The following is a 13,158-nucleotide window of genomic DNA, read 5'->3' as shown; positions in this document are numbered from 1 at the left end:
TCGTTTCTCATCATTTTGGACCGTGGGCTATAGCCCATATCGTACGGCATACTATAGCGCGCAGTTTTTCATCATTTTTGAAGATTTGAAAAAAATGACGAAATGACAAAAACGATGGGTTATAGCCCATGTTTTTTGAAATTTTGAAAAAAACAGTTATCCTCGTTTCTCATCATTTTGGACCATGGGCTATAGCCCATATCGTACGGCATACTATAGCGCGCCGTTTTTCATCATTTTTGAGGATTTGAAAAAAATGACAAAATGACAAAAACGATGGGTTATAGCCCATGTTTTTTGAAATTCTGAAAAAAAAAGTTAGCCTCGTTTCTCATCATTTTGGACCGTGGGCTATAGCCCATATCGTACGGCATACCATAGCACGCCGTTTTTCAACATTTTTGAGGATTTAAAAAAAATAAAAAAATTAGGGGTTCTAGCCCCTCCTATGTCCAGCTTTGAGGTGGACGCAAATTCTGATTGGCTGGAATGAGATGATGTACTGTATGATGATGTACGATAATAAGAGCGCTGTGAAGTGAGTGAACATGATAAAACAGTGGCTTTAAATCAAGGGCCTTTACACTTGGGGCATAGACATATCCCGCATCACTTGAATACACCCATGAATGGATCAATATGCGCTTTCTACACACTGAACAATGTGCATGTGCGTGCGTGTGCGCGTGCGTGTGCGCATGTGTGTGTGTGTGTGTGCGCGCGCGTGCTTGTGTGTGTGTCTGAATTACTGTTCCCACATCAGATCAATCGACTTCAAACTTACTGTGTATATTCCCAGAGGACCTGAAGGTCAGATTAGCAGTTGCCCAATGCCCATAATCTCTATACGTATATGCCTGTCTGTGTGTGTGTGTGTGTGTTTGTGTGTTTATGTACACAACCAACAAAAAAACATTTTTGGTGTCGCTATAGGACACCATCAAGCTATGGGAGTCTGTATTGCTCAAGTTTTAAACTAGACAAATAAAATATCTAAATTAGAGTACAGGCAATAAATTAATGTTGTTTTATAGATTGCTTTTTCCCCTCGGCTCTAGTGTAATCATCTATTCATCATTCTGCCTCTTTCAACAGTTGGACTGAAGGTTATTATATGCTCTCTGTGTGGTGCATTCACATCAACCGCTATCAATTAAAAGGGCAGATAAAGATTTACACTGATCAAACATGACCTATCAAGGCACTTCAATTAACAGTCACCCTCAAAATGATGAGTTGTTTATGTTGTATTTCAACCAGAATATATAGGCCTACCTGCCACATATAGCCACATGCCGCATTAGACCCTTTAGTTTTCTGAAAACCTTTGCAGCATTGTCGATTAAACCATTTGCTTTTACAGAAAATAAACTAATATAATAAAATAATAAATAATATAGGGACATAGAGATTGGTCTATGGTTATATACCGGTACTGTAATTATTTCCCTTAGTTATTGTTTTATTTTAATAAACATTAGAATAATGTCAAGTCTTTGTTCACATTGATTCATTCACTATAAATGGATCAACACACAGTATTTTTGACACTGTAAAGAAAATGAATAGTCAGACCGTAAAACAAAATGTCTCTTTAATTTGTAAGTGTCAACAGCAGTACAAAAGATGGAGTGATGGTGAGACGCTTTTTTGTCACACAATTTCTTACTTTTACAGAAAAGGAGGAAATTCTTGAGGTAAATGAGCTTAAACAGGCAGTTCTACAGCCCACCACTGCCTTGTTACATCAATGGACTGAGTACATACAGAAAATGGTGTTACAATATGCCTGAATGCATCCTGTGGGGAGAAAACCCTAAACGTGTACACATTTCTACACTGTAAAATCCTGCGTTGATTTAACTCCAAGTATACAAAATGTACACTCCATATATTTTGTACTCTCAGAGTCAGACATTGATAATTAACAGGCTTTTACAGTGTAAGGTGCCTATTTACACCAAGCAGCAGGAAAGTCCTGAGGGTAAATAGACACTCAGGACTTTTCTGTCCAAATGTGTCACTCATCTGGTGTATTTTATTTGATATAGTGTATTAAATTAATACTACCAACAGAGGAGATACCTCTCCATACACACCACTGAAGAATTATTTCACCTTAAGTTTACCTCACGTCAATACTGCACATGGAAACCAAAAAAAGACTTGCTGGTTTACACTTTGAAGCCAAGCAAAACAAAAACAAAAACAAATATTTTAGTACCTTTTTCTTTTCTTTTTTTTTCCTTTTAACAATAATATCCTTAGCAAATAATTGATCTTTTGTACTGTATAAAGAAGAATGTGAACACAAATGTGATGGCAACCTTTTTTTTTACGTTGAATTAAAAACTTTACACTGGACTGTACAAGATATTATGATAAACTATTTACATATTCAGACATAAAACTTTTTCAAAGCAGCAACAGACACTATGTATTTCATTTTCTCTAGTAACACCCAAACAATACTTGCCATGGGCCTAGGTACCTGCCAAGAAAAGTATTTCTACGCAGAAAACTGTATCAGGCTGCCAGCAATTTCAAAACAGTGGCCCCTAGTGATAGAAGGGCCACACAGTGTTGCTTGAGAGACAAACAAATCTAAAAAGCAAAGTACCATTTTGACAACTATAAATGTTGCCCTGAACAGCAAATTTTACACTTCTGAACAGCAGCTAGCATGTCAGTCCAGCATGTCAGTGAATTGTGCTGATTAAATTAATACAGAGAACATTCCCACCATATACATCACAAAGTCCAGACAGAAAGGGAACAAAATACAGTAAGTAATGTTGAAACAGCATACAAGCTTTTGTCTTCAGTTCAATCAAATGCATTTGCATGTCTGATACGTGGATTTATAGAAAAGGTTGTGAGGGCTATGTATGCTGATGGCTGGAGAATCTACATGAACTTGTTCATTAAAATTCAGCAACACAGAAGAATGGCAAAGTGAGTATAGACTAAAGAATGCACCCAAGTAGCTGTGCATTCTGCTGCGTTAAAACTAATAAATATTTGCACGCTCCCACCTTTCTAAAAACTCCAAGAACCTCACTTGTGTTTTTAACCAAATATGAATTCATAAAACCCCTCGCTTCCTATAATGTAAATGCAAGCCAAATGCATGCAGATTTGTATTTGCAATATCAGCTCCTCAGAAGGAGTTTGCCACATATGAGTGCTTTAAGAAACACAAAACACAAGTGAGGATAATGTTTTACCAATAAGATTGTATCATGATTGGAAAGAAATTCTAAAACAGCTAAACATTTTTGTACAGCAAGTGCTTGTTGATAAAAAAATATGCACGTTATTTGTAAGGACTCTTCTTTTATAAGTCGAATCTGTCCAGCTATAATTATGAATTGTCCAGGGGAAGATTATCCAAACAAGCAAGTGAGGTGCTTTGTTTTCTTTCTGGAGTTCTGTACTGTTCTCTATCAACAGGCAGAACATTCAGCAGTGGTGGACAGTAACAAAGTATGTTTACTTGAGTACTGTACTTAAGGTTGTCCTTTCTTTTTGTATGTATACTTTATTTGTATTTTTGGACACTCCCAGTACATTCCAAGGAAGGGAACATGTACATTATGAATTAAGCCCAATATTTTAAATATAGTGAGAATAACCGATCTACATGCTCACATGCCGCAGTGTGACTTGTCGAGAACTTGTAGATAAGCTATGTTCACTCCAGTACAAATTTGACTTTCACTTTGTAGTCGAGTAATATTTGATCAGAAGTATCTAGACTTTGACTCAAGTACTGTGGTACTGTTGAGTACTTTGTCCACCACTGCAACAGGCAGAATATTCAGCATCTACATGAGGTACAGTGACTTGTCAGGTTTCAAAAACATGAATCCACATACACCAATGTAAAAACAAAAATAATGTAACAGCCAAATACATAACTTATACTTCACTAAGTACTCATGAACAAAAATATAAATCTATTTCCTATGTTATATTTACAATAAAATCTAAATGAGATGGTGAATTTGTTTGAAAAAAGAAATACTTTTTGAACTCTAATTCCCAATAAATCTTAATTATTATTATCTTTTCTGATTGTCATCTTGTTATGTTTGCTGACAATTTTAGAGCCAACACTGGCTAATAAATACAATAAAATGTTGAAACACACTTTACATCTTCAAATACAAGGTACAATGTACGTCTGAAGTCCAATGTTTCTCAGCTAACCAGTTACTATGCAGGCCTGCAGTTGAATGTTCTGCTCACTTGTGCCGCGTTCTCTTCCCCTAGGCAGCCCTGAAGCTTAAACAAAGTGTTCATTCATCACATGTGTCTTTGCATAAATAAACAAAATAAGTAGACAGAAAAATGACCCAAATCTCATAACTGTGAGAGCGAGCCCACGAGTCCAACTGGGGAAATTTGCTCATCCAGGGATTCTTTTCTTATCATACAACAGCTTCACATTAGTCAGAATTGATAAAAAATACAATTTATATCCAGTGCTTATAACACTTATGAAACATTGTCTCCTTGTGAGATATAAGTCATTTTTTTCTTTTTCTTTTTCATTCTTTTTTTTTTTTTCCTTTCTTTTTTTGTGTGGCTATATAAGCACAGTCAAGTTTCAGTTCCATCAAGAGTCCTTTTAACCACCAGCCTGTTGAATTGGTTTGGCATGGTCATGAAAATATTTACAATCACATACAAATCAATCTATCCACCAGCAAACAGGAGTAACAGCTTAAAAATACCAGATAGGTTGACCTGGAGGGAAATCCATTAAGTTTGTTTGTGGAGAGAAAATCCTAAAAACATTGTACCTCAAAACAGGAACAATACACAAATAAACAAAATAATAAAAAAAAGAAAGAAAGAAAAGAAAATGATGAAAATGAAAATATAATAGGAGTTGATGAGGTGCTTCAAAATTGGCAAGATTCAAAAATAAATGGTTGAATAATGTAGAAACAATTTGATAACAGCCAGCTCTGAATGGGTAGAGAAGGTAGGAGTATTAAAGTTAAAGAGACCATCTGTACCAATTAGGGATGGGAGAGAAATGCAGTGACCAGCAGTAGGACTCCTGGGAAAAACCTCATTTAGAAACAAGACCATGACCAAGCCATTAATATCACTTGTAGATCTGCTATTTTCAACAGTATAAATGCGAGAGTATAAATTATGCATATAAGATTTAGTGATCAGCCATTTAGATACTTTACCACTTTAACCCTGGCATCCCTATTTTGGGCATGTCATTATATATTTAATTTATTTAAAAACAAAAACAAATATGACCTTAATTATAATGTCAAAGAATTTCAAATCTTTTTGAAAAATAGCAAAAGGAAATAGCAGGCCTACAGCTTGTAGATCGGCTATTTCTTTGCTAATCGTCGTAGGACAAAGTGCTTAAGTTGTAAAAAAAAAAAAAATTATAATAAAAAAAAGAACTCTGCGCTGTTTGTGAAACGGACAGGTTCAAGGGCAAGGCAGGAGAATAGCTGGACTCATGCATTAATAATTGTGCGTTTGAGATGATACCCACCCATTTTAATAATCCCCCACAGCTTGATGTACGTGTTCCATCTGCTCGCCAGTGCCTAGCGATTGGGCCAGGGTGGGGGTCCTGTCGGGGCCTTATCACTAGCACTTTGATGGAAAGCACAATGAGGGGGGCGCACGCACACACACACACACACACACACACACACACACACACACACACACACACACACACACACACACACACACACACACACACACACACACACACACACACACACACACACACACACACACACACACACACACACACAACTTTATTGTTTCCCATTCCTCCCTAGTGCACCCCGCCTCTCAGAGCCAGATGGTGCCCCCTGAGTGTGAGTGTGCCGTGGGCAGAGGGGTCAGGGCACTGGGCAGGGCATCACAGGGAGGGAGAACAGTCACTTGGACCTTCTGCCCTGTAAAGTGGATCAGAGTCTTGACCGCAAGGGCTTGACTGCAAATAATCAAATAATCGAGGAGTGCCATTTTTTATATTAATTATTTATAGATGACAACCAATCAATTAGTTGTTACTTATTTTATACAGTACTTCGTCACGCATATGGTGCCGTGCAAAAATAGTGCACATGTTGCATCGTGACATGTTGTGGGCTTGTAGATCGGCTATTACTATTTTGCTTTACTTTTTTGTTTCTGCCTATAATGACACGCCCAAAAAAAGATCATATTTTATCAAATTATTGATTAGTGATTGTTTTACTACATTTGGACTGTATTTTGGTCTATTTAGCTGTCACTGTCATCACAGTTGATGTAAGGTTTGGAAAATGGTATGCCCCTTTTTTGTGAGGAATAATTAAATGTCGTCTTTGAAATATGAGGGATAAGTGCATTCTAAAATAATAAAAAAAATGTAAATGTCATCACACCATTGAAATAAAACAAATAAAAAAGGCTTAAATATAAGTGTGAAGACAATAATAATGTGTTTGCATAAGTGCACTAATTCAGAGATTGATGTTTTGGATGTTATGATTTTAGCCTTTTGTTATGTTCTTACAAACATTGTTGCCTCATCCTCTTAAGACTACTGCAGTAATCAACACATTGCATTGTATTAACTTGATGGCCATGTTGTGCTTTAAGACTTTGTAGTGTCAATGTAATTATTTTTCAATTTCTAAAAAGTTTGGAGAAAAAAAAAGTTTTAAGACCAAGGACTTTACATTCTCCATCCAAATGGGAGCTAAGAGAACACCGTTGTAGCACATAGTACAACATCACTTTGAGATTGTAATGCCCCCAAAGCTGCCTTCTGCTGCTATTCCAATCTCACAGATTGAATATACCTTTGGCCCTTCAGTTCAGGCTTGATTATAATTGCTCTGATTAAGAACGTGATTAGTAAGACTAGGTTGGAGGGCTGATAATATGTGGGGAACAATCCAGTGCTGCTCTGTGACCTGATATATATTTGGTTATAATCGGCACACAACAAAGTACAAATCCTCCATATGTGGACAGGGCTGGTGCGGAGGAGAGGCATGGTTGAAATCACTGATGATCACTGCATTGGGCTCCCTGGAGGACAGCAAGCATGACAAGCTACCACCCAAAGACACTGCATGACTTCCTACAGAGCATGCTGTCTCCCAAGTTCCTGAGGTTTGTGTGTTTGTCTATTCTGTTAGGGTAAATTAAAGAAAGAAAGACTGGATAATGAAGCCGCAATAAGAGATCAAGAGATTGTCTAGGACTCATACAGCCTCTTTCAGAAGACTTTAAAGTGTAAGATTTTTAGGAGGAAACTTGAAATGTTTGGCACTGTCTTCTGCACAAAATTGTGCAGTTTGTATGATAATAATAATAATAATAATAATAATAATAATATCAGTGTGTAATTTTCCATCTCTAAAACGATGGAATCACACCACTTTATTATTTCAATATATTTTTTTTATATTTTGTTCTATTAATATTTCTGATTAAAAACATTCACAAGCTGTTGGCTGGCACAGCATACCTGAGTGAGAATATAATTCCCATCATGAACAGTAATGTAACATATCAAAAGCATCTAACTGAAGTGAAAACAAAAGTAAATGACTGTAAAAATTATAGATTCATTATCAAATATTCAATTTCAAGTTCTGTTTTTTGTTATAGGCAAAAACCTAATCGCGTAAATGTCCATGATCACAACACAAAAACAAACAATGAGATTAAAAAAAAAAAAAAGAAAAAACAACTAAAATTACCACAACCCAAACTGCTTCACACACTAAGAAACACTTAAGACCAAATAGCTGTTGATTCCGATGGAGCCCCAATACGCATGCTGGCTCTTAAATGATATATCATCAGTAATTCTTTCACTTTTGTGGTGTTTTTTTTTTTTTTTTCCTTCTCTTTTGTTGTTATTTTCTTTCCCTCCTTCAGATCCGACCAGCCCTCTGAACTTCCTCCTGGATGTCGTGATGTTCTGAAATCTGCACATGCCTCCTGGTTGATCATATAGGCATCAGTTGGTACTCACTGGCTCCTGTGTGTCATTCTCACTGCTATAGTCTGATTTGGGATCATCCTCAAAGTCCTCATACAGGTCCATCTCTTCCACGCCGTTCACATGCTCACTGTTGTTGGCTATGGGGCTGGGCTCTAGCTTCATGTTGAAGGTGCTCTGGATGATAGGAATGGTAGGCTCGGGGCTGGCAGAAGCACTCGAGCACTCTGACGTCATCTGAGGGGACGGTGTGGTGGTCGTCATGGTTATGGCCCCGGGGTAGACCACGCCAGCGCTGGTACTGATGGGGAGTTGTGGCTGCTGCCTTAATGTAGTCAAGAACAAACAGAGTGAGAGACAGAATGGTAGAGAGAGAGGGAGACGAGAGAGAGAAGGGGGAGGGAGAGAAGGGAGAGGGAAAGAGATGAAGAGAGATTTTAATCAGGTTAGTCTCGACTTTTCCTGATGTGAAATGTGAAATAAGCTACTATAATCACGTGTTACGAACAAATAGAAAGAATGCTGAGGGAGTGCATTCTACTGGGGGGAACCCAAGAGACGACTTCTTTTCAAGTACTTAAACTGGGAATGTTGGATTAAGTGTTCCCCACAGCAATGTGCTCTGAGCTAGCAGTTCTGTGGAAATGATTTGGGAAAAGAGAGGTCCTCCTGACAGCTCCCGTTTGGAGTTTTTCAGATATGGTACACGGTTTATTAGCGACATAAAGCCAATATGTGGTTACTGCCGCTCCTTTCTAGAGTTGCACTGGATGATTGATACTCCAGCAATGCATACTGTATAGCTTACGACAGACGTGGCAACACCTGGAAAAAAGTTTCCCCTTGCTGACCACACACAGTAAATTATGGAGTTAAGGTCCAGACAGCCACCCTCCCGCCTTCTGTAAATCTATACTTATGGTTTATATCCTCTAATAATGTCTGCATTTCATGCTCCACTTGTAGGCTACCATTGTCTTGAATGTAGGCACAGCTATTAAAATACAAGTGGTTTAAACGGGCATGTGGAAATACAATATGTGCTCTTTCCTGGCATTTCATAACCATAAACCAATGCATACCATATTTAAGCTCTCAAACTAGCCTACAGTATATGTTTAGTGAAAATTATTCATTACAAATTTTCTATGAGTTGTGTGTGCATCTACCCCACAGTGAAGAACTGCCTCATCTCTTGCCGTCGTGAGCGCATCATCTGTTTGTACTCGCCGATGCGAAGCTTCTTCCCGTCAATGATGCAGGTCCGTTTGGGCCGGGGCTTGTACTTGTAGTTGGGGTACTTCTCTAGGTGGATTTTACTGAGTCGGGCCTGCTCTTCATAGAAAGGCTGCTTCTCCTGGTTAGACATGGACTTCCAGCGAGACCCTACATGACACAGTTACAGTACATGCAGTTTTAACACAGACATTGAAACACATCTTTCAGAAATAACACTGAAAGAAAGAATGAAGTTTATTCCTTATTCCAAAATCCATGCGGTATAATTCATGTCAAAGTCCCTGGTAGCTGCGTGTATTGTATTCACATTACCTAAGGGGGTCCAGCACGTGCTGATTCAAATACTAGCACAAACAACAACAGGCTGTAATAAATACAGCGAGCTCCCTGGTGTTTCCTACTGCGTGGTTGACGCCACTTTTAATAGTAGTGATCTATGGACTCTCAATGCTGAGGGGACAAGACCCATTTACTCGCTGTCATTTTTCATGACAAACACTTACACCAGTGACGTGCTGTAAATCCATCTGATGTGGATTGATCCACAGTGGCCAATCAGATAACACGCCGATGGTCTCACCCTGCTAACCCCATACTCCCCCACCCACAGCCGTGCACATTTTTTCACATATGCACAGGTACTAAAAAGGCTTCCACTAACTGAGAAGCAGTAAAAAATAAAAATAAATAAAAACACATCTAAACAGGCAACATTAAACTTTGTAAGGAAAAGCTATCAGCCATTAGCGGACATTTTGGGGTCTTAAGGGAATAAGTCAGAGGAAGATTTCTGGTACTGTTACCGTACCATACAACAGTGTTCACAACCAGAGCATTCCATTCCTTCTCCACAGTTCACCGTGAATGAAGTTCTGTTTCGTCTTGGTTTTAGCACAGCGTTTTAAAAACGATGCATTTATTACTATTGTCAGCAGCCAGACAGTTCAGCTCCTGTGTCCAGCAGAGAAGAAATTGGCAGCAGAGATGGAATATGTTGAATATCCAAATTATACAGTTATGGGGCTCTTGGGAAAGTATGCTGTAGGTACAGAGAACGTAATTTCCTTTACGGGTACAACAAAGACTCTGACATCTAAGCAGGAAGTTTGTCTTTATGTACATATTTTTGGTCAATTTGAAGCTTTTTGGCTGCTGTTTGTATAGGGTCTTACTACACGGGCCACAGCCCTGTCTAATAAAAACATAAAAATAATGTTTTTCCCTTTTCTACCATTTACAGTTGTCATTATGCCAAATTCCCAGTTCCCCCAATGTTCTGAAGTCAATTATCGCCACTGACCGCAGACCCCTACTGGTTAGTTTGTTAGGGAGGGTGTAGACAAGCTTGTGTCTCCTCCGATACACGTGATGTTGCCAGGCGATTATTTCCCCCTGACAGTGAGAGGTTTCACCAGAAGGACATAACGCATGCATAGGAACACACTATTTCTATCGGTTCCACACCGTGCTAAACCCCAACCAACGTGTAGGAGTCGCTAAAGCAGTGGCACCCTACCTGCCTGACTTCCCACCCCCAAACACTTGTCTCTGTGTGCATAACTGTAATCCCAATGTTCGGAAGGTGGTATACCTTCCCTGTTCCAGATTATTTGTATGTACATTTGGCTCAACAGAAGTTTAACCGGAAACACACATAACACCTTCACCTATGATTCCAGTTCAAAACTGCTGCTAAGCCAATCAAACAAAGCTATGGGAAAATTAACTGGAACAGGAAACAGTTGTGCCAATTTCTGAAAACTGGGACTACAGTTATGCACAGAGCCTATTGTGTTTAATGGAGCCATGCCGGTTGCCGGTTAATAAATTATGTATTAGTTGTTGATTAACACATTGGACAAGGTGGGCATACAATATGTTTGAATGAAGAGCATAAAAGTCTTACCCAAGATTTTGCTGATGTTGGAGTTGTGCATGTCAGGGAAGGCCTGAAGTATCTTGCGCCTCTCATCTTTGGCCCACACCATGAACGCGTTCATGGGCCTTTTGATGTGAGGCTCATTGTTGTTCCTTCCTCGGGCCTCTCTGTAGACCCGCGCCTCAGTAGTGCTGGCGCCTCCTGTTGGACAACAATAATAATGGTTGTGATTTATCTGCAGAGCCATTGACGTATTTTCTCCCTGGAAATGCCAGCGCGGGAACAAGAAATAGAACAAGCACAGCAAGCCATTAATCAAAAGTCACGCATCTCAGTAAGTTCTCTACCCTGTCCACACTGTCATCACTGCTATCACCTGACTGGGCCTAGACCTAGCTGGAGGTCAGTGATGGACCATAGACCCTGCTAGAGGGTGTACGTTTTCTATTGACTGGAACAAAGGCCACGTTTTACCTGCACGAAAAGTGCAAGGTAGACCCAACCTCTCAAAAAACATTTAAGGGAAACGAGAACCTTGAACTTAAACTCCGGTCAAATATTGTTCTCTGTCTCTGCGAGTGTTCACACCTCTACTCATGCCTCATGCATTTCAAGCTTACATTTATAAAGTTTCTATAAAACATGCAAACGTGCCAACATAAATAAAAAACATAGGCCTCTTTAAAAGAAACTGAAAATTACGGAAGGGAGAGCAATCTCTGCCAAAATCCTGCAGTATTAAAACATTCAACCACAGAACATTTGAACACATACTGTATGCACAAATCAGATCAGGCACACGCTATGTCCACACACACACACACACACACACACACACACACACACACACACACACACACACACACACACACACACACACACACACACACACACACACACACACACACACACACACACACACACACACACACACACACACACACACACACACACACACACACACACACAAGGCAAATAGTTGACATGAGAGTGCAGACTGTGCAAAGTGCTGTTTCTCAATCAGGCCATTCACAATCAGCATAAGAGAGCTTCTCTCTGTATTAAACTGTACATCAGGCTGATAATGATTTCTCTTTGCATGCATATTTGCTCCCTTTTATATGTAAGATGTGAAAGAATTAAATAAAAGCAATATGAATATTTAAACAAACAAAAACATGTTGATAAACAAGGCTTGAAAAATAGAAGGGAAAAAAGGCTTTCCATATGCTACGATACATCTTTAATGATCTCAAATCTGGGAAAGAAAGCTTGGGATGACTCATGCATATTTCATCATCCACATGTGAAGCCTTCTCATTAGGCCTTTCCACGAGCAGTCTTGGCACACGTTACCTGGGGTTTGATTTCTATTATCATTTCAGCTGATAAACAGAATCACACTCTTAATGAGTGATGGAGAACTGTGATGTAGTGAGAATAATTCACTAATCACAGAAAACACTCACTGTAGGCTACTCTATGCAGCGAATGTGCCACTGCACAAAATGACAACTCTAAGAATAAGACTTGAAGAGTACGTCACAGTAATAGGACCCATGGTGGCACACACGCTATGCATGTAAACACACAAGCATGTACTTTACTAGACGGTAGGCCTCCAACTAGAAATTATTTTCGGTAATTATTCTATCGATTATTTTTGTATTCATCAAATACTAGAAAAGTGTGGGTTTTTATTTATTCAAAGTCATCTGATTAACCACTTAAGACCTGATTTATGCTTATGATTTATAGCAAAGATCTACAAAAGCGTTGTCTGCTTTTAAATCAGATTTTTTTTCTTTTTCGATATTATTTAAAATAATGGATAAACTAGTTAGTTTGATTAACCGTTGAACATTTACAGGACAGCCATGTCCAGATTAACAAACAAGTAAGGGTCTGGTGGACATTGCTCTGATCAGGCCATTTGTCTACGGTTTGGCTGGAGCTCAGACACAATCTGGCTGGTGTCCAGTTGTCCATAAGAAAGGCCCCCACTGACCAGCATAGGGCCCTACAGATCCATTTGCAC

The 13,158-nt window shown here is 38.9% G+C and overlaps 1 protein-coding gene across 6 annotated transcripts in view; it reads right to left on the bottom strand.

Annotated features, from left to right (window-relative positions):
* Positions 1–1,577: 1,577 nt before the first annotated feature.
* sox6 (SRY-box transcription factor 6) overlaps positions 1,578–13,158 on the bottom strand; it is a 173,709-nt gene continuing 162,128 nt past the window's right edge. For 5 of the 6 annotated variants that reach the window (XM_080760745.1, XM_080760748.1, XM_080760746.1 and 2 more), the window contains 3 exons: positions 11,148–11,321; positions 9,172–9,388; positions 1,578–8,327 (listed from right to left, as the gene is read on the bottom strand). In XM_080760745.1, coding sequence (XP_080616871.1) covers positions 8,021–8,327; positions 9,172–9,388; positions 11,148–11,321 — 698 coding nt within the window. In that variant the 3' untranslated portion in view covers positions 1,578–8,020. The remainder of the gene's footprint in view (positions 8,328–9,171; positions 9,389–11,147; positions 11,322–13,158) is intronic. The other variant, XM_080760750.1, reaches the window with a different exon arrangement.

This window comes from Protomyctophum bolini (genome assembly GCF_963924005.1).
Source record: "Protomyctophum bolini genome assembly, chromosome: 1".
Taxonomy (NCBI): domain Eukaryota; kingdom Metazoa; phylum Chordata; class Actinopteri; order Myctophiformes; family Myctophidae; genus Protomyctophum; species Protomyctophum bolini.
Note: the sequence above shows the minus strand (reverse complement) of the source record. Positions and strands in the feature narration are given on the sequence as shown.